General features: G+C 32.2%; 1 protein-coding gene across 3 annotated transcripts in view; it reads right to left on the reverse strand.

Annotated features, from left to right (window-relative positions):
* The window catches only part of LRRC40 (leucine rich repeat containing 40), a 55,945-nt gene that overhangs the window by 5,371 nt on the left and 27,346 nt on the right, over window positions 1-23,228 (reverse strand). For all 3 annotated transcript variants that reach the window (XM_060023765.1, XM_060023779.1, XM_060023772.1), the window contains 8 exons: window positions 20,505-20,647; window positions 17,947-18,119; window positions 13,905-13,992; window positions 13,743-13,788; window positions 6,809-6,917; window positions 4,056-4,163; window positions 1,400-1,510; window positions 762-839 (listed from right to left, as the gene is read on the reverse strand). In XM_060023765.1, coding sequence (XP_059879748.1) covers window positions 762-839; window positions 1,400-1,510; window positions 4,056-4,163; window positions 6,809-6,917; window positions 13,743-13,788; window positions 13,905-13,992; window positions 17,947-18,119; window positions 20,505-20,647 — 856 coding nt within the window. The remainder of the gene's footprint in view (window positions 1-761; window positions 840-1,399; window positions 1,511-4,055; window positions 4,164-6,808; window positions 6,918-13,742; window positions 13,789-13,904; window positions 13,993-17,946; window positions 18,120-20,504; window positions 20,648-23,228) is intronic.

The following is a 23,228-nucleotide window of genomic DNA, read 5'->3' on the forward strand; positions in this document are numbered from 1 at the left end:
TAATAACAGAACCTACCATGTAGGGCTTTTGTGAGGATTAAATGAGGTAATACATGTAAAGTACTTGGTCCGGAGTCAGCAGATAATAAATATTAATAAATGAGCTCCCAATAAATATTAGCTATTCTTAATTATTAGTAGTATCTTCATAGTGTTTACAGAATAAAATCTAAATTTCACTGGGTATAAAAAGCTCTTAAAGGGCTGGCTACTGCTTACACACCCAACTTCATTTGTGACTTCCACTCTTCTACTTTCCCACTTTGTGGTCCGAGCCATATTGAACTTCTTGACGTGTCCCATCATTTTCTCACATCCTTGTGCCTTAGTATATGCTATTTGCTCTACATGGGATGCCATATCCCTGTGTGTCTGGCAAATGTCTATTTTCCAAGCCTCAGTTTCAGAGCTACCTCCTCTACCTTCACGTAATCTCTGGAAACACTTATGTCTATGCACTGTGCTTCCACTACAGTGATTAGAATTATTTATTTGCACATTTGTCTTCCTACTAGCTTACAGGTTTCTTAAAATGGCTAAAAGAAACAAAAAATCTACTAGACATCAGTTGTGAAAATTCTAAAAAAGCAACATCACTTTTAATTCTAAGTAGAACTAAGTGAAAACAAACCTGGATATTTAAATAAAGAAAACATATAGGGCGTTTTTGTTTATTTGGTTCTTTTAGTTGTATTCTCTAGTAAGACCTACAAATTTTCCACAGAAAATTGTTATTCAGATTTGTCTGTTCTGTTTCTTACCTATTAAAGGAAAGGTTGATTGTTTGTAGTCTTATCAATGATTCCATTTCTTCAGGCAAAGAATTTAAAAAATTATTCCTAAATTAGAGAGAAAAAAGATGGTTTACAAAGTTTGAAAATCTGTACAACTTTAGTTTATAATTAAAATGTTGACCAGACAAAAATTTATGCAGCTCAGTTTGTCAATTCTTGATTTCATTAAGGCTGTGTCCTGAGAATTCTGAATCGGTCAGCTGCTTCAAGTATTTGATTAATTTGCCAAATCCTAATGGCAATGTGCAACCAACTGATACTGCAGTTAACTCTTTAATAATAGATTTAACAGGGTAAACCAGGTAAAGTCCAGGTTCGGGAAGATCCCACATGCCGCAGAGCAACTAAGCCCGTGGGTCACACTACTGAGCCTGCACTCTAGAGCTCACGAGTCACAACTATTGAAGCCCACATGCCTGTCTCCACAACAAGAAGCCACCGCAATGAGAAGCCCACGCACCGTAACAAAGAGTAGCCCCCACTCGCCACAACTATAGAAAGCCCACACACAGCAATGAAGACCCAATGCAGCCAAAAATAAATAAATAAAATAAATAAATAATAAATAATTTTTTAAAAAGGGAAGCAACAGTATCAATAAATACCTGAGATCTATAAAGGTTAATTTTTGAAGCATACATAATTCCAAGGATATAAAGGAAAGCTTATTAAAACTGAGATTGACATCAGAAACCATTTCCTTCAGTTCCACAATCCTGAAACAAAAATAATTTTTAAATGTTAATACTATTTGAATTCACTGTCAGAACTTCAAAACTACAAGCAGACTATAGAGGAAAAAAATCTTACATTATTTTTGCTAATTAAGATTTTCTGTAACTGTTACTTTTCTCATAAAAATTGCAATCAGTTTGGATGTGTAACTGATAAAAATAGGTTTTGAAAAATAGCCATAATATTATCTGTCCAAGAATTTCTATTTGACCTTAAATGTAGATTGAAGTTTAAGAAACCATTCAGTTTATATTTAAACCAATTATGGACAAAAAAAAATTCAATCTAGGCAATGTTTATACTATATCTGTGACTTGAATCCATAAAATAAATTGTCAGACATATATTCTGTAACATCGTAGTTATTGTTTTAGACTCCATAATATAAAACCATCTAAGTACCAGAAGTATCTGATACATCAAAATGCTTTTTAGATATGGCAACATTTTAAAAGTATAGTATCTCTTATCCAAATTATCATTTAATCATGATTGCAAGAAAACAGTAAGTTAATTCCTAGGTTTGCTAAGTGTTACTACTAAGCAACTTAAGCCAAATACTTAGAGAGGAAGAATTAAATACTTCTAAGTAAACCTGATCAAACTTAGTAGTTTGAAAGTATGATATTAATTTAAGAACAAGAGATGTTACATATGATTTGCCAAAAAACAAAAGTTAAACTGTAAATCATTTTTGTCTATCATATTAGCAAAGAAAAAAAAAAGAAAGAAAGAATATCAAATGCTGTGCTAAAGAAGATTAAAAGTGAAAGAAACCATCATGAAAGATACCATGAGTCTGGATATGTAACTGATAAAACTTTTTTGGAAAGCTTTTGGACTTATGTATCAAGAGCCATACTCTGATTTAGTAATTCTTCTGAAAATTTGGTTTAGAGATACAATGTTTTGTTTTATTTACAATCAAGCTTATGGTATATAGATAAATACATGTTTAAAGTATTGTTTACAACATGGGAAAATGTTTATGACAAATAAACCACTCAAGATACGAATTATATGTATAATTCTAAATGGGTAGCAGCTTGAAATAAAATATGCCAGGAAGTCAATAGAATAAATCAGTGATGAGACGATAAATTACTTGTCTCTTCATTTAGTCCAATATTTTATAAATAAGTATTATTTTTGCAATCAATTTTGTGACTTGTGAAAAAAAACATGACAAAATAACTGTGGTAACAGAATAGCATACTGTTTTGCATAAAAATAATCAGGCTGTGGAATAATATGAGAAAGTAAGCAATAACATAATATCTTTTAACTCCTTCCATCTTCATCCCCAATCACCTTGTTTGATCTAGGATCCCCAAGGCAAACTTGTCATATCTAAGAGCCAATCTAAATGCTCAACTATTCTATCAAATACTTTCTGAACACTTTAAACAAGAGAGAAAAAGAAGATGAACTAGATCCCCTTTCTCAGTAGAATCTCTTAAAGTTATCACCTTTCAAGATCTACATTCCTCAAACTATTCTCTGTAAATAGAATGCAAGTAATAGTTTGTCTGACTTTTTAAAAATTTTAAGCCATCTAAAAAAATTTTGGGCAGTCAGATGAAATTTCCCCAATACATCGTCTTTTCTTTCTTTTTCTTTTTTTTTTAAGTACTTAAGTATTTATTAAGTGCTAGGCACTGGTTAAATGCTTTAAGTGGATATGTCATTTAATTTAACTCTTATAAATAGGTCTATTATTATCTCTACTTCACAACTGAGGAAACTAAGAGAAGCTAGTTAAACCTGCCCAAAGCCACAAAGCTCATAGATCTGGGATATAGATACAAGCAACTGACTCTATTGCCCAAATTCTTTATGATTACCCTATCCTGTCTCCCATAGTGCTGTTTTAATTGCAAGGCTATTTGTCAACTTTCTTTGGGTATATAGTTAATGGCAAGATAACAATCATTTTTAGAAGTTCAACACTATACTAAACTAATATTCTCTCAAAACCTAAAGATTGTGCTATAATTAACATCCAGAGAGATGTATTAAACAGTACAAAGTACAATGCAAATGATTTCTAATGTTTGTAAATGAAGAATCCTTTTCTAGGAGAAAAATGTTAACAGAGTTGTCAATTTTGCTTTTACTATCAGTGGAAAAATTCACTGGCTTGGCAATTCATTAACATAAAGCCCCAAATTCCTATTAATCTACATGAAATTGGCTTTAGATGATCTCTTAAAACTTTCCTCTGATATTTCACTATATAGGAAAAAAGTAATATTTTTAATAATTCTAATACCTATTTTCCAAGTTTAAAATGTAAATGAAAAAGAAAGTTTTAACCTATCTATCTCTCAGAACCAATGTTAAAAGTGTCTCAGGGAATACTTAAGTAAATTTTACCAAATCCCTCAAATATTAACAATGTAAGAAATTTTACATATACTTTTAAATTAAAAAACTATGAAAAATAATTATTCTTGCAACTAAGATGCAAGTACAACTGAGAATGATTCACAACTTAACAGAAATAGCATCACGAACAGTTCTTACCTTTTGGGAATTTCACATAGCTGATTCTTACTGAAGTTAACAGAAGTGATAATGTTACTTTTTACTGCATCAAACACTTCATCAGGAATCAAAGTTGTTTGTTTATCACTAAATGAAAAATGGTTTAAAATGCATCATTCTTAGCAATCTGGAAAGATATGATTATTGCTTTTCATTTTAAAGGCCTTTAAAGATTTCATAAGGAGATTTTTCAAGGTAGTTGATTATGAAGTTCTGTAAAAAATGCTAAAAAAACCTGCCAACCCACAAAATGTTAACTGTTAGGAATTCAGACAACATATTGTGTCATAACGCTTTGTGCCACACCTTCTGTGTAGTCATATACTCAATGGGAATAAAAACAAATATCTTCAGAGCCTAAGATGTCCAAAAGTCATACAGTAAAGGAACAGTAAATAGATTCCTCTACCTCAGAGTAAAACTAAATGTATAATTTAAAGAACTGTTCTCACCCCTTTTCTTAAAAATCTCTAACACAGGTTAGCTCTCAACTTTCTTTGGGTATATAGTTAACTATAAGACAACAATCATTTTTAAAAGTTCAACACTGTACTAAACTAGTTTTCTCATAACCTAAACCAATTTCTCTCTCATTTAGCATGTGAAAAGGTACACAGGGTAGTGGCCTTGGATTAAACTATTCCTGGTTCTTCCATTAATAAAATAAGCTTTGTAATTTACCTTCCTTAAACCTCAGTTCTATGAAATTAGAATCTGAAGAATTAGTCATTGTTATTTATGTCAGATTTTTTGCAAATATAAACATAAATACATTTCCTTTTCATTAAAATTTTCAGTTATATTTTCAATAAAATATAAATTTAATCTTAAATGAAAGTATAGTAGAACTCTGACATTTGCAGATTTAACAATTTTATGTTATAATTAGCTGTTATGCTTATGTTATTCTTTTACAATTTTTAATGCCTAACCTCATCCACTTAAAAGAATCTTCAATGGAGTGTCGAATGACTGTATGAGCAAGAAAACAATATTACATATAATGTGTGTTATGGGAGAACTGTATAAGAAAAGCATACAGTATACAGAAAGATAAAAGGTAAAAAAAAATGATAAAAAGCCTAGATTTCACTGTTATTATGCCTTCCACTTTTGCTTTCAGGACCCATTTTCTGCTGTGCAGATGGAGCACTTCTATCTTTTCCATCAGAAATGCTCAAGTCATGGGAAACTGATTTATTCAAATTAAACTTTGAAGATTTACGCTATGTTTAAAACTTTAGTTGAAGGCATTTATGCTTTAAGATTGGGAAATAATTTATATTTTAAATAGAATACTCCTGTCCAATTAAAGACTCCAAGGAAAACAAATTACAATAAATTTCAAATCAAAACAATTTAAGATGTATGGTCTTAAGCACTATCTTCATTATGCTTTTGTGACATCTGTACCTTTAAAGGATGGGAATGATTACACCCCACCAAAAAAAAGTTGTATCAATACTACTTTATAGATTTTTTAAATGATTAAAAGCAAGAGCATATGTGAAGTACCTAGTACAATGTCCAGCACAGAATAGAAACTCAATAAATCATATCCATGCAGGGTGGAGAGAATGGAACCCAGAGATAAAAGGAATTTTAAGCTAAGAAATTCCAAGGCAGGAATCAAGTCTGTCTGATCATTCAGTGTATTACAACACCTAGCATAGAATTTGATACATACCTAGTAGACTCCAAAAATACCTACTGAATAAATGGATATATTATGCGTAAGATAAGACATGCTAAATTGCTATGTTATGCTAAGGACACAACTACAAGTAGGGAAGAGTACTACCCTGTGTTACAGTGTCAAAGAAGGAAGGTGGTTTAGGGTAGTGATTTCTATGTGAATGGAACATAACAAATCTGAAACAGAGACTGAATCTTAACCACTCAGCAGGTGGTACCTACTGATACATTAAGGAAGAGAGGCCAGAAATTAATGCTGGCTGTGTGGGTAACTGAACAAACCCAGTCACTATCTAACTTGAGTCTGTATTCTTTTTTATTTCCATTACAATACCCAGACATGAGCTAATCACTGCAAGAGTTTTGACAGTATTGGTTTTTATCATTGTTGCCTTAGATAGTACTGAAGAATACTTGACAACCACTTCCAATCTCTGCATAGGTATCTTCTTTCTCCAATCGAACACACACCCATAATATATAAAAATTATTAGACTTCTGCCTCAGTTTATATACCAACATTGTAATTATTTCAGGTTTATCATATGTGCTACCAGAGCACATTATTATGACATATTATTTGACTTGTATTCAAATATATAAACATAGTACAACCTCTCACGCTTTGCCTGTTTGAGGTGTTCATTAAATAAATGATACTTATTTTTTAGTTACCAATATAGGAGCCCCTCCAATATAAAATTCTCTCTGGATGTTGGTAACTGAGTCAGAAAATTTTATTACCAATGAATACTGTCACTCTTATTTTTTATAATAATAAAATGTTCTTTATTATAAAAATTTTACTATTAACAACCGTTTATCTATCTCTTAAGCCTAATCAACACAAATCACCTAAGGAATGGGCATTTAAGTTCACTGTACTTTTAATATGCTTTTATCTCATCACTGTTTTTGCAATTGCTATTATTCTAAGTACTAATGCACTCTGATGAATTCTTCACCAATTTTTCTGAAGGATTATTTCTAAAAGTTTCCTATGTGTTTTGCAACATTTAAAAAAATGAATTACATACCTATAGTCTAATATTTTTAATGTGATGATGGCGTGTACATTGACTCTAGATTCACTTGGTAGTGTCATGGCAGTCTCAGTAACAGAATCACTTTGGCTAGGTCCATCATCTGGCAAAAGAAAAGTTATATAAAAACCAATATTTATACTGCAAAGTCATTTTTAAAATTCTTAAAAATATTTAAAAATAGTTTATATGATTCCTATTGATAGATATTACTGGTAAAAATATCTTTTCATATGCTTTATTTCCAATATCTCAAATCTAGATCTAGAATTTAATCTTTATTTAATAGAAATAAAGTTCAAAATATTTTAATAAATCCTACCATAAGAAAATTTAGGAGTAGGAAAGAATAAAGAATAACTACAATGTCTCAGAAGAAACAATGACAAGCAATCCTTCCTCTTAAGCAAGAATAATATGGTATTACTTCTAATGAAGGGATTTGTTAACAAAGGAAAAGTATTATTTCCCAAAAATTTCTACCAAATAGGCATCTGCCTATCTTTTCAGTTTAGGATACTATGAAGCTGATTATCCCCAATCATTTAAAATCTGGCAATTTGCAGAGTCAAGTAAGCTTTTGGTACATTACTCACATTAAGATCTTTCTTAGCAAATTAAGACTTTATTTTAAATAGATATTTCCTAACATGCATACCTACTTACACATTTACATACAATCAACCCTTTCACTAATCTCCAGAGACTGTTTAATGTTTCACACTGTCATAATATGGCATAAAAAACAAAACAAACAAAAATCATACACATTTAAAAGAGAGAGCTTTGTGATTTTTTGGCAAAAGAGACTTCAGCAATCTAGACAGAAATAAAATAAGACTATTAATTTTCAGCGATGCAAAAACGATAAAACGGTCCTAGTATTCATATGTTAAGAGCAGAGGCTTGCCAAAAGAACATTAAAAAAAAAAAAAAAAAATCAGTAGTATCCTTGATCTTGCTTCAACCCAGTAGGCATTTAGTGAACATTTGTTGAATAATACCAAGTGTATTTCTCTTGCATTAAGCTCATCAGTTATTCATTAATCAATAATTATTAAGTGATTATTTTCCACACAAATACATATCATATAAATATTTTATTTACAGAAGTAGCACAGAATAAATGACAGAATATCAAATAGAAATAAAAGACACCGAGAGAAATATTAATACCGAGTGAAATGCTTTGGTATTTAGAAGTTCCCTAGCGATTTGGTTATGTCACTTTAAAAAATATGTAATATATATTGCCAAATTACATCAGCAGAGAGACATATTAAGCCAGCAACAAAACCCAGCATTATTTTTTAAATATACATGTATATTAGCATGATTACATATTGAAATTGAATATTCTCAACACTTTCCAAAGAGCTACTTTTAATAATCAGCATCAAGGAGACTGTAAAGAGAGAGGCTGATGTCTCTTGGGAGGGGACTACTGTGACAAATAGATTTATTTTTCATTGTATGTTCTTATATATTGCTTGAATTTTTTTTACCATATACATTTATTGACTTTTTGATTAAAAAAACTAAGATGGCGATATTCCATAAACTGATCTAGATTCAATGTAATCCCTATCAGAAACCCAGCTGACTTCTTTGTAGAAATTAACAAGCTGATTCTAAAATTTGTATGCGATTGCAAGAAACCCAGAATAGCCAAGACAAACCCAAGAAAGAAGAATAAAGTAGGACTTACACTTCCCAATTTCAGAACTTAGTACAAAGCAATGGTAATCAAGATAGTGTAGTACTGGCACAGGATAGACATACAGATCAATGGAATAAAATTGAGAGTCCAGAATAAATCCTACATTTATAGTTAAGTGATATTCAACAAAAAATGCCAAGACCATTCAGTGAGAAAAGAATTCTTTTCAACAAATGGTACACAGAAACTGGATAGTCACAAGCAAAAGAATGAAATTATACCCTTATCTCATACTATATATAAAAATTAACTCAAAGTGGATCAAAGACATGAATGTAAGAGCAAAAGTATAAAACTCATAGAAGGAAAAATAGGAGAAAATCTTCATAAAACAGGATTTTGCAAAGGACTTTTAGATATGAAACCAAACACATAAGCAAAAAAAGAAAGAAAATGATTCCATCAAAATTCAAAGAAAACTTGTTTCAAAGGACCCTATCAAGAAAATGAAAAGACAAACCCACAGAAGCCTAGAAAATATCTGCAAATCATATATCTGACAAGAGACTTATATCTAGACTACATAAAGAATTATTACATCTCAATAATAAAAATAATTAAAAATTGGGCAATGTATCTCAATTGGGCAATGTATTTCTCCAAAGATATACAAATGGCTAATAAGCACATGATGTTCAACATTATTATTCATCAGGGAAATGCAAATCATATCTACAATGAGATACCACTTCATACCCACTAGAATGGCTAGAATCAGAAAGTCAGAAAACAAGTGTTAGTGAGGATGTGGAAGAATCAGAACCTTAATACAATACTAATGAGAATGTAAACTGGTGTAGCTGCTTTGTGAAAAACAGTCTGGCAGTTCTCAAATGACTTAATATAAAATTACCATACGACCCAGCAATTCCACTCCTAGATATATATGCAAGAGAAATGAAAACACGTTCACACTGAAACTTGTAAATAAATGTTTATCACTGCATTATCCATAATAGCCAAAAGGTACTGCAATTCTTTTTGAGGTGATGAAAATGTTTAAAACTGACTATGGCAATGGTTGTACTTACCTGTTAATATAGCAAAAAAACATGTAGTTGTACAATTCTAATGGAAGAATTGTATGGCATGTGAATTACATGACAATAAAGCTGCTTCTTATTTAAAAAAAAAAAAAAAGCTGTATTTTACAGCTCCCCTTACATGAGTGGCCGCAATATAAGTTCTGACCAATGGCATATGAGAAGAAGTCATGTACAATACAACAGCTTAATATATATCCTAATATATTTAATTGACCTTGTACCTTATAATGCCATAAAACATACCTTTTTAAAGTATAGAAATCATACAATGTCTACTCTCAGAGGACAATGAAATTAAACTAGAAATCAACAGAAAGATAACTGGAAATTCTCAAAATATGTGATTATTAAACAACACATTTCTAAATAACACATAGCTCAAAAAAGAAATCTAAAGAGAAATTCTACAATATTTTTAACTACATAAAAATAAAACCACAACTTATTAAAATCTGTTGTATGCAGTGAAAGCAGTGTTTAGAGGGAAACTCACAGCATTCACTGCATATACAAGAAAAAAAGAAAGATCTAAAATCGCCAATCTAAGTTTCTACCTTAGGAAATTAGACAAAGAAGAGATAATTAAATCCAAATTAAGAAGAAAAGAAATAAGAACTAGAGTAGAAATTGATGAAATTGAAAACAGGAGATCAATAGAGAAAAATCAATAAGACCAAAAGCTAGTTATTTGAAAAGATCAATAACATTAGTATGCCTCTATGCCAGGCTAACTAAGAAAAAAGGAGAGAGGACACAAATGACTAATATCAGAAATGAAAGAGAAGACATCACTGCAGGTTCCATGCACACAAAAAAGGATAATGAAAGAATACTAAGAACAATTCTATGTCCACAATTTTGATAACCTAGATGAAATGGGTGAATTCCTAGAAATACACAATCTTCCAAAACTCACACAAGAAAAACCAGACAATCTGAATAGGCCTATTACCTATTAAAGAAATCGAATCAATAATTAATAACCTTCCAAAACAGAAAGCACCAGGCCCAGACAGTATGACTGGTGAATTCTACCAAAGATTTAAGGAAGAAATTATACCAATACTCTACAATCTTTTTCCAAGGAATGAAGCAGAGGGAATACTTCCTCATTCCATGAGGTCAGTACTACCCTAATACCAAAACCAGACAAAGAAATTGCAAGAAAATAAAACTAGAAAGCAAAATCTCTCATGAACATACATGTAAAAATCCTCAACAAAATACTTGCAAATCAAATCTAAAAAAAGTATAAAAAGAATTATACACCATAACCAACTGGGATTTAACCCAGGTATGCAAGGCTAGTTCAGCATTCAAAAAATCAACTAATGTAATCCTTCATATCAACAGGCTAAAAAAGAAAAATTACATGGTCATATCAATAGATGTATAAAATGTGTTTGATAAAATCCAACAGGCATTTATGATAAAAACTCAGTAAAACAGAAACAAGAGAACTTTCTCAATTTAATAAAGACTATAACAGCCCTACAGCTGTCATAATTAATGTTGAGAAACTTGAAGCTTTCCCCCTAAGATCAGGTACAAGGCAAGGATGTTCCCTCTCTCCACTCACTCCTCTTCAGCACTGCACTGGAAGAAGTTCTTGCTAATGCAATAAGACAAGAAAAGAGATAAAAGGTACACAGATTGGGAAGGAGGACATAAAACTGTCTTTGTTCACAGATGGCACAATCATATTGTTAGAAAATCCAAAAATAACCTCCTGGAACTAATAAGTGATTATACTATAGTAAGGCTGCAGGATATTAGGTTAATGTATAAAAGTAAATTGTTTTCCTCTATATCAACAATAAACAAGTAGAGTTTGAAATTAAAAACACAGTACCATTTACATTAGCATCCAAAACTGAAATACTCAGGTATAAATCTAATAAATGTGAATAAGAACTCTATGAGGAAAACTACAAAACTTTGATGAATGAAATCAAAGAAGATCTAAATAAATGGAGAGATATCCCATATTCATGGATAGAAAGATCCAATACTGTCAAGATGTCATTTCTTCCCTATTTGATCTATATATTCAATGTAATTCCAATCAAAAACCCAGCAAGTTATTTTGTCAGTATCAACAAATTGATTCTAAGGTTTATATGGAGAGGCAAAAGAGCCAGAATAGGAAACATAGTATTGAAAGAGAAGAACAAAATTGGAAGACTGATGCTATCCAACTTAAAGACAGTAATCAAGACAGTGTGATACGGTAAAAGAACAAAGAGATCAATGAACAGAATAGACAATCCATAAAGAGACCGCCATAAATGTAGTCAGCTGATCTTTGACAAAGGAGCAAAGGTAATACAATGGAATATACAAAGGCAAAGATAGTCTTTTTCACAATGATGCTGAAACAATGGGACATCCATATGCAAAATAGCAGCTTTGGGTTTCCCTGGTGGCGCAGTGGTTGAGAGTCCACCTGCCAATTCAGGGCACACGGGTTCGTGCCCTGGTTAGGGAAGATCCCACATGCCGAGGAGCGGCTGGGCCCGTGAACCATGGCCGCTGAGCCTGTGCTCCGCAACGGGAGAGGCCACAACAGTGAGAGGCCCGCGTACTGCAAAAAACCCCCACAAAACCCAAAAAACAATAGCAGCTTTATTCATAACTGTGAAAACTTCGAAGCAACCGTGACGTATTGCAGTAGGTGGGCGAGTAGATAAACTGTGGTATGTACAGACAGTGAAATATCATTCAGTGCTAAAAGGAAATAAGCTATCAAGCCTTAAAAAGACGTGAGGGAAGCTTAAATGCATAATACTAAGTGAAAGAAGTCAATCTGAAAAGGTTACAGACTGTATGATTCCAATTATTCGACATTCTGGAAAAGACATAAATATAGAGACAAGAAAAAGATCAGTGGTTGTCAGGGATGGCAGGGATTGTCGGGGGGAGGGTGGATTAATAGGCAGATCACAGAGGATTTTTACAGCAGTGAAAATACTTTGTATATTACAATGATGAATACATGGCATTATACATTTGTTCAAACCCATAGAATGTACAACACCAAGAGTGAACCCTAAGGTACCTATGCACCTGGGGTGATTTTGATGTGTCAATGTAGGCTCATCCTTTGTAAAAAATGTACTATTCTGGTGAGTGTTGCTGATACTGGGGGAGGGTATATGTGTGCAGGCAGAGGACATATGGGAAATCTCTGTACCTTCCTCTCAATTTTGTTGTAAACCTTAAACTAGTCTAAAAAAAAGGCTTTAAAATTTTTTCTAATTATTCTGACATGACTTCTAACTGATTTATATCAGAATAATCAATCTTTCTTGAGGAGAAAGTATATCTGGAGAAAAAAGGACACTCTCTGATTGTCAGAAAATGAGAGTCTTAGAAAATTATGTCAATTTATTTGAAGGGCAAAGTGGAAAATATAAATTACTTAAGTATACAACTATCTTATTTATTTAACATCTACTGACTGACAATATGGTGCTAGACTAGGCTGTGCATAACCAAGAGTTGTGAGCTAAATTAATAGCTACTGTATTTAGCCACTACGTTTTGGAGTGCTTTGTTATGCAGCATTACACTGGCACAAAAAATTTTTTTCTTAATGTTCTAAATGTAGTGTGTGCTACAATAACATACATGAAATAAAAACTGGAATAAATCACAATTTTAGTGAAACATTAAAAATTAAATTTATGGTAATTTTTATTTTGGTGCATGTTTGTGCTAAATTAGCATATCCTAAAAAATGTGTTTTGTCTTTATTTTTGTCAGAACTTACCAAAACTATGAATGCAGCATATATTCAAATGCCTGTTAATATACTTCCCAGTCAACAGAACCCTTATATTATACCATAATAGTCAAGTTTTGCTCTTTTTTCAAAGGTAAAGCATTAGGTGCTTACAGAATCTTTTTTTATATTTTCTAATTGCTACAGTATAACACAACTCAAAGAGATTAAGGATAGAACAGTATTATTGTGAATTTAATGATTTTTTAAATAATTTCAGCATATTTATGGCCTAGTGGATTCAGAATTAGAGCCACACCTGCCAGGGAGCATTTTCTCTAAATATTTATACCAAAAATACATATAAATTTATATACTATTAACTCTTTACCACTTTTCATGTTATCCTTCAAAATATGGGAGAAAATAGAAAAGTACCTTTAATCTTGCTTCGTAGATATTTTAAGATTTCTTGGGTTCCTTTCTGAAAATGTGGGGAGAAAGACATATTCACCAAGACATACATTGCAGTTTTATAGATCAACGTGTATGTTTCAATATAAAATTTAAAAACCAGCACTGAATTCTAAATATGCTTACATTTATAATTTCTCTTCGAATCGTTCTCAAAGGATTTCCTTCTAGTGCCAGGAATTTCAAATGAAGTTCTCCCAATGAACATGGCAGACTACAAAAGATTAAATTGATTTCAAGGAAGACATTAAGGGTAAGTATAATTCAACCAGATTATAAGTAGATTATAAAACTAACATATGACAAACTATACACCATAAAATAGTGTCAAAGAAAGCCTAAGTAATTTAGACCTAAAATATTTCCTCTCAAAATAGACGCCAAACATGTTTAAAAAGAAAAAAAAGAGAGAGATTTGTTTCGATACTATCATATTGTGATTACTAAAAAAAGAATGTGAGCTATAAAACATTTGCTAAATTGTATCCAGTGTCAAAAAGTAAATGTAAGCAAATAAAATATTTCCTAATTGAAAAAAATGAGAAAGAATAATTTTCAATTGCATAATTCATATTTTCATTCAGTAAGGAAAGTAATTTTTATCTTTGGTACACAAAAAGATAACCAGTTTATACACGTAAATATTAAATCTCAAAATCTATTAAGCATCTATAATATACTAGGCATTGGTATAGGGATTTCAAGAACTTTCCCTTAAAAAATTTTTAGTTGAACAAAGGAAAAGGACACATGTATGGCTAACCAAAATATAGGAATTATCTTATGTTGCTGGTGAGCATATAAAATAGCACAGCCACTCGAGAAAGTGGAGTTTTTTCAAGTTAAACATACACTCACCATACAACTAAGCAATCCCACTCCTACATATTTACCCAGGAAAAATGAAAATAATGTCCAACCAAAGACTTACATGAATATTCACAATAGTTAGAAAATTGAAAGTAATCCAAACATCCATCAACTAACTAGTGAAGAGATGAATAAATTGTGGTATATCTGTATAATGAAATAACACTCAGCAATAAAAATGAATAAACTATTGATACACAAAATCACATGAATGAATCACAAAAGCTTTATACTACAAGAAAAAAGACAGACACAAAAACTATATGCTATGATTTCATTTATATGATATTTTTAAAAGGCATAACTACAGTGACAGAGCACATCACTGGTTGCTAGGGGTTGGGGATATGAAAAGGGGATTGACTGCAAAGGGTACGAGGAGAATTTAGGGAAACAGAAATGTTCTTCATGACTGTAACAATGGTTATACAATTACATACATTTGTCAAAAATCATCAAATTGTATATTTTAATTGGTAGATTTTACTGTATGTAGATTATACATCAACAAATGAATATATTTATATATATATATATATATATATATATATATGTAATAAGGCAAGTGCTAAACAAGTGAAGTTGCTCTGAGAGTACAGAAGTAGAAATTAGCAAGGGGAGTAGAGGGAGAAGGGAATAGCAAAGCCTGGATTTGGGCTTAAAAAGAATGGAATTCCATCAGGCAGTCAGGCAGGAAAAGGGCATTCTAAGGTAAAGAAAATGAAGAAAAAGTCAGTACATTTGCACTTCAGTGTTGTCAGAGTAGGATACCTGTGGGAGTGAAAGATGACAAAGAGAATGAATGAAGTCTGACTGTGAGATGTACTTGGCTGTTACACTAAAAATTCTGGACGTTATCTTTCAAGACAGTGATTCCCAACTGCTGGATGGAAAACCAGACGCATCAAAATCTCCTAGGAATTTTTAAAAATAAAACCCAAAACAATTCTAAGGTTCCATTGTTAAAAATTCTGATTCATTGTTGCCTCAGTATCTGCATTTTTTCTTAAAGCTTCTCATGGGGTTCTGATACATAGCCATATTTGGGAAACAGTGCTGTAAGAATGGAGAATCATCAAAGTTTTTTAGTAGAAGAACAACCTGATAATTTGTACTTTATAAAAATTACTCTGGTAGCATTGCAAGGAATCAATATTTTAGTTAGAGGAGATTTTGGAGGGGTAAAAAATGCATAGAATGGTCTAATATCTAGGAAGTATGAGATCAGATGAAAGGAAGGAAAATACTTATAAGTTTCATTATGTTCTAGGCCCTGTGATATATACACACTTTATATCCAGAGCTCTGGAGAAAGAGAAACATATATATCAGAAATATTTGTACCCATTACTCTATTTATTTAATATTATTTGTCATTGTTTTGGTTTTAAATATTTGCTTTCTGCTGCTTTCACGTAGTAGCCAAAATAAGACCGTTATGGGGAAAAATGTATGTGTCAATACTTATGAGGCAAGCGATTATTTCATTCATTAGTTATAAGTACTTTTAGGAATATCCAGGTCACTTATTAATTCTGTCATAAAGAGAAGTGAGTGGAAAGAATGGTCACTGTCCAAGCATTCAAATCTATGGTCAAGATGTACCATATGGGGCTTCCCTGGTGGCGCAGTGGTTAAGAATCCGCCTGCCAATGCAGGGGAGATGGGTTCAAGCCCTGGTCCAGGAAGATCCCACATGCACATGCCATGGAGCAACTAAGCCAATGCACCACAACTACTGAGCCTGCACTCTAGAACCTGCGAGCCACAATTATTGAAGCCCACACGCCTAGAGCCCATGCTCCACAACAAGAGACACCACCGCGATGAGACCGCAATGCACCCACGCACTGCAACCAAGAGTAGCCCCCACTCACCGCAACTAGAGAAAAGCCCGCACACAGAAACGAAGACCCAATGCAGCCAGAAACAATAAATAAAATAAAATAAAAAGATGTACCATATGCCATATGTACATTGTGAAAACAATTTTGATTTTTAAAAAGTTATTGAAATATACACATAGAAGAAAGTCTACCTTGCTTAACCTTTCTCCTTCTGTGAAGAGCGAACCATGTGTCTGACATCCAAACATAAAACTTCAGACACCTAACTGGCATACAATCCTAGGTGAGTCTGAGTCTTTTTTTAATGTATCTGTAAAATAATTCCATCTCTAAATATTATGACTTTATAACTCCTTATGATTCTTTGCTCACTACCCTCTTCCTCTGCAGCTCCAACACAATCAATTGCTAAATACTACTTATTCTAACTCATCACACCTTTCACATCTTTCCTCTTCTTTCTATTCCCATTGTCACTACAGTTTAGGTCCTTATTACATGAGAGAAATCTACAAAGTTGTCAACTCAGTAAATTGGATATATCAAGTGCTCCCTAGTGACCATTATTAGATTAATAGAATTTTTTAGAATTCCCATCTACAAAACCACTCCTATCCGAAGTATCTGACCCACTATCACCAATTTATTTTTAATGAGATTACAATCAAGTTGGTTTTGTTCTTAATCTCCCCACCTCTTAATTAATGAAAACTGGCTCTTCACAGGCATTTTAAGGACCTCTTTCACATGGCCTCAACTTATCTTTCAAGACCTAAATTCTCACAATCTCCTTTCGTGCACCCTACCATCTCAACTCGATTCCTTGCTGTTCTTTCTATACATACTTACAATTTATTTTCTAAACTTTCAGAGCTTTGTTTGTGCAGTTTGCTCCAGCCAAATGACCACCTTATGCATGCACTTGAAAATAGTGGTCATCCTTCAGAGATCACATGATAGGACTATAATGAGGCAAGACCCTGTGAGTACATTTAAATTTTGTGCTCTAGGCAATTAACTTGCTTCACCCTGGTCCCAGTTCTATAATATCATCTAAAAATTTTACTTCTTCCACAAAGTCTGCCCTGATTCTTCTCAATAAATTGTGATTCCTGTATCTCCTTTAAACCCCCAAAGTATTTCGTATCTCTCCCACGGCTTTACGTCATTTAACAAATTCAACAAATATTTATCAGGCAGCTTCTATGTACCCAGGCACTGATCTAGGAGTTATTCGTAGAGTTTGTGTCCCAGCGAGTTGGAGTAACTGATTCCATTAGCATATTAAGCTTGCTGCCAAGAACAAAATCTTTGTAGGTCTACACATGATACCTACTCAATAAACAGTTATTGAATTTGATTTACAAAAGAGATCTCTACATGCTTTTGTAACTTATGAATTACAACCAAATACAGACATGATTTCTTATTCATTCCAACTTTAAACTTACCTACTAATATCATTGTTGCTTAGGTCAAGCCTTTCCAAAGATTGCAGGAGTGTAATTTCATCTGGAACAGATTTTAACTTGTTATCTCGCAGGTCTAGCACAAGGATAGAATTCAGATGCTTAAGGTGTTCTGCCCCTAACATTTCAATCTGGTTTTCACCTACATGTAATTCCTACAAAAGCAAAGATCAATCATGTGTATTTCTGTATTCAACTTTATACTAGATAATGAAAATAAAATTGAAATCTTGATTTCAAATCATTGAAAAATACATGGAAAATTTTCTAATTACTAAGATGCTTAAATTTTAAATTATATTTAAGTAATCTTACAGTTAAAGAAAAATGACAAAAAGGAAAATTTTCAAAAATTTCCTAGTAATTTAAAAATTAATTAAAGGTTTAAACTGGAAGAAAGTTCAAAGTTTATAAAACCAAAGCAGAGAAATGATTTAGTAGTTACATTTATAGAATTAATAAAAACACAAATCCAAGAACTATACTGATAAAAAATTAAAGTTTTAAAACAAATCAGTACAAATTTAAAAAGTTATTTATATTATAATAAATGTTTGTTACTCAACATTTTTATTAGTGATTATTATATATACTGATTTCTCACTAGCAGAATCTAAGATTATCAGATAATTAATCTTATTAAGTGATAACTTTTTCAGTTATTTATATCATTGTCACCATTCTGTTTAAAAGTAACTCTTGTTTATGTGCGAAAGATTTTAAGTTTAATTAGGTCTCATATGTTTATTTTTGTTTTATTTTCATTACTCTAGAGGGTGGGTCAAAAAAGATCTTTTTGTGATTTATGTCAAAGAGTGTTTTGCCTATTTTTTCCTCCAAGAGTTTTATAGTGTTCAGTCTTACATTTAGGTCTTTAATTCATTTTGAGTTTATTTTTGTGTATGATGTTAAATTTAAAAGCTTTTGCACAGCAAAGGAAACAATAAATAAGACGAAAAGACAACCCTCAGAAAGGGAGAAAGTATTTGCAAACAAAGTAACTGACAAAGGATTAATCTCCAAAATATACAAACAGCTCATGCAGCTCAATATTAAAAAAACAAACAACCTAATCAAAGAATGGGCGGAAGACCTAAATAGACGCTTCTCCAAAGAAGACATACAGATAGATGGCCAAGAGGCACATGAAAAGATGCTCAACGTCACTAATTATTAGAGAAATGCAAATCAAAACTACAATGAGGTATCATCTCACGCGGGTCAGAATGGCGATCATCAAAAAAAATCTACAAACAATAAACGCTGGAGAGGGTGTGGTGAAAAGGGAACCCTCTTGCACTGTTGGTGGGAATGTAAATTGATACAGCCACTATGGAGAACAGTATGGAGAGATTCCTTAAAAAAATAAAAATTGAACTACTAGATGACCCAGCAATCCCACTACTGGGCATATACCCTGAGAAAACCATAATTCAAAAAGACACATGTACCCCAATATTCACTGCAGCACTATTTACAATAGCCAGGACATGGAAGCAACCTAAATGTCCATCAACAGATGAATGGATAAAGAAGATGTGGTACATATATACAATGGAATATTACTCAGCCATAAAAAGGAATGAAACTGAGTTATTTGTAGTGAGGTGGATGGACCTAGAGTCTGTCATACAGAGTGAAGTAAGTCAAGAAGAAAAAAACAAGTATTGTATATTAACGCATGTGTGTGGAATCTAGAAAAATGGTAGAGATGAACCTATTTGCAGGGCAGGAATAGAGACGCAGACATAGAAAATGGACGTGTGGACAGAGGGGGATGGGGGGACAAATTGGGATATTAGTATTGACATATACACAGTACCATGTGTAAAACTGATAGCTAGTGGGAACCTGCTGTATAGCACAGGGAGCTCAGCTTGGTGCTCTGTGATGACCTAGATGGGTGTGACGGGGTGGGGGCGCTGGGAGAGAGGTCCAAGAGGGAGCAGATATATGCACACATATAGCTGACTCACTTCGCTGTACAGCAGAAAGGAACACAACATTGTAAAGCAACTATACTCAGAAAAACAAACAAAAAACAAAACAAACTCAACACTAGTGCATAAAAGTATACATACAGAAAAGCAAAGCATAGCAAATTTAAATACAATGTTAATGCTATATACTTAATACCAAAAAAAGTAATTAATTTTAAACAGACTTTATGATGAGGTAAACATGAGCTGGCAACTTATAGAATTAGATACGTATTCATTCCTGGTATTCCAGGTTTCCTGCACTATGGTCCCAACTTACTCTGTAAGCCTCATCATCTACTACTTCTCCAGTTATAAACTACTCTGCAGATGAAATGGACAAATTCTTATTTTTAAAATTGATTACTGCTTTTTTTTAAAAAAATCTATTATTAACAATACCATTAATATATTTAGTCATTAAAATTCTGAAAAACAGGAATACAGGAAAAAATAACACATAACTAATACATATTCTCAATGTAAAATACATTTAAAATTTCATTTTCAGGATTAACTTTCAGAAAATGTATAGGTATTTAATAATCAACTAAATAGTACCTTTAATAATTTACAAGAAGAAAATTCCGGTAGAAAACGTAATTTATTCCTCCGCAAATAAAGCAATTCTAGTGATTCCATGCTAGCCAACTCAGAAGGTATAGTTTCCAAGAGATTTGAATTACAATCCAAATGCTTTAATCCTGTAATATATATTTAGTGAAACACAAAGATATTTTAATAGAGAAAAAATACTGGTTTATAATTGTATATACATTCAAAGAATGTGTAAGTAATCATGAGGACTTACAAACCTGTGATGTTCTATACTGCTATAATAATCAAGAATCCTAGAATACCATTGAATTACATAAATGTAAACTAAAAATGTTTTTATTTAGTTATAATTAAAGAGAAACAATGATATTAAAATCAATGTTTAATAATAGTTCAGGTCCTCTTTGTAAAGATTTAAAAAACAAAGTACTCTAGTACTCCTTTAAAGTATGCTAAAATATATAAACTATATACTATGAGATTATTTCCCTCAGTAATTATACATCTTTAAAAAGAAAAAGTTTAAGGTAAACATACAAGCATACTACTCGTATGAAAGAATGTCAAGTAACTCTGGCCAGTGGTAGCTTAGACACATCTGTATTTAAAATAGGCAACTGATGTTCTGTCAAAAACCCATGGATTTCTATGTATTCCCTCTTATTCTTTCATCTACTCATACTGCCTCTCTCCCTGTCTTCTTTCCTTCCTTTCTTCTTCTAATTTTTTTAAGTTACATTCTTTTGCTAACACCTTAGCTAACACTCTTGATAAGAAGGTATAAGATAGCTCAAGAAGAATGTTTTCACTTGTAGCATCTCTCTCACTTCCTGGATCTTTCTTAAAAGGCAGAACAGAAAACAAAAATGGAAAAAAAGTAAAGGTCTTCTTTCTCTTAAGACTTTAATAAGCAGTTTTCTCCCTAATCCATACTACAGATTCTTCCACTTACAATGGCCACCATATATTTTCCACTATATATTCTCAACCCTATAGTTTGAATAGACAATATGCATTTTACAACTTTTTTTCCCTGTACTTTGAGCCTGTCAATTTTAACATAATTCAAGACTGAATTGATGTACTGCCTTAGACTACTTCTTTCATTGTTTAAAGACGTTAACTGCTTTCCAAAACAAATTTAATAGTACTACTTTCAACTTATAATAATTTATGTATTATTTGGCTAGATCACTGAGAAAAATGTCACAATCTGATCTACCCTAGATCCAATAAATTCTATAAAGCAAGTTTGTTTTAAATTTAGAAACTAGCTTTCACAAGTGTTTCCATCTAAGAGCGTGATTGAGAATAGAAGCAGTACATAGAAGAAAGGGAGGTGGATGGACTCTGTCCTACAGAGTGAAGTAAGTCAGAAAGATAAAAACAAATACTGTATGCTAACGCATATATATGGAATCTAAAAAAAAAAAAAAATTGGTTCTGATGAACCTAGTTGCAGGGCAGGAATAAAGACATAGACATAGAGAATGGACTTGAGGACACGGGGTGGGAGGGGGAAGCTGGGGTGAAGTGAGAGTAGCATTGACTTATATACACTACCAAATGTAAAATAGTTAGCTGGTGGGAAGCAGTAGCATGGCACAGGGAGATCAGCTTCGTGCTCTGCGATGACCTAGAGGGGTGGAATAGGGAGGATGGGAGGGAGGGGATATGGGGACATATGTATGCATATGGCTGATTCACTTTGGTGTACAACAGAAACTAACACAGTATTGTGAAGCAATTATACTCCAGTAAAGATCTATTTAAAAAAAATAGATTGTTTATATATGTATAACTGAATCACTTTGCTGTACAGCAGAAATTAACACAACATTGTAAATCAATGATACTTCAATAAAAAATTTAAAAATATGAATAGTAAAAGTGAAAAAGAGCAATGGGGATGGAGTAAGAAGATGCAAACGCTGGCTCTACAATTTACTACATAATTTCTAAGCCTAGGTTTCTGAATCTTTTTTTTTCTGAATCTTTAAAATGTAAATAATATGCATCCATACTAACTTGTAGAACTATTGTGGCAGCAAAATAATATATTTAAAAGTATTCTGAGTTACAAAGAACCATGCAAATGTTAGATACTGTTCTTGGAATCTCATCATGAATAGTGAAATAATAACTAAATGTCCTACTGGTGATAGCTTAAAAGTAGCATTGTCATGGCTGAAGGACAGAAAGCATCTGAGCATAATTATATAGTATATTAGAAAAACTGCTGTAAGTTCAAAGTATTTTTCTATTGACTTCAATATTTGCTTCTCTCTCTCAATATTTCTACTCAATTTGTGAAAAAAAAATGCTTACATATGCACTCCAGATATCATATTTTATGTTTAGCTCTACTTTCTGATACCTTTATTGAAAATGGCGAAGGCAAGCAGAGTCAACTACTGGTATCACAACTAAAGGCTCCCCTGAAATGTCAATTCAATTTATGGCAGATTTAATTTATGCATTCCTGTTATAAATTACAAATAACCATTAATCTAAAGTAAAACAGCAGTGATCATTTTGTAATGTATAAAAATATCACTATCTTATACACCTGAAATAATATAATATTGTTAGTCAATTATACATTAATTTTTTAAAAAGTCAAACAGCACAATTGTACAAGTTCACTGCAAAATAATCTGTAATCAACTGTACGAAATCACATCTATGACTTCCTCCACAAAAGGGAGTTTTAAAAAAATGAAAAGG

Source organism: Delphinus delphis, chromosome 1 (assembly GCF_949987515.2).
Source record: "Delphinus delphis chromosome 1, mDelDel1.2, whole genome shotgun sequence".
Taxonomy (NCBI): domain Eukaryota; kingdom Metazoa; phylum Chordata; class Mammalia; order Artiodactyla; family Delphinidae; genus Delphinus; species Delphinus delphis.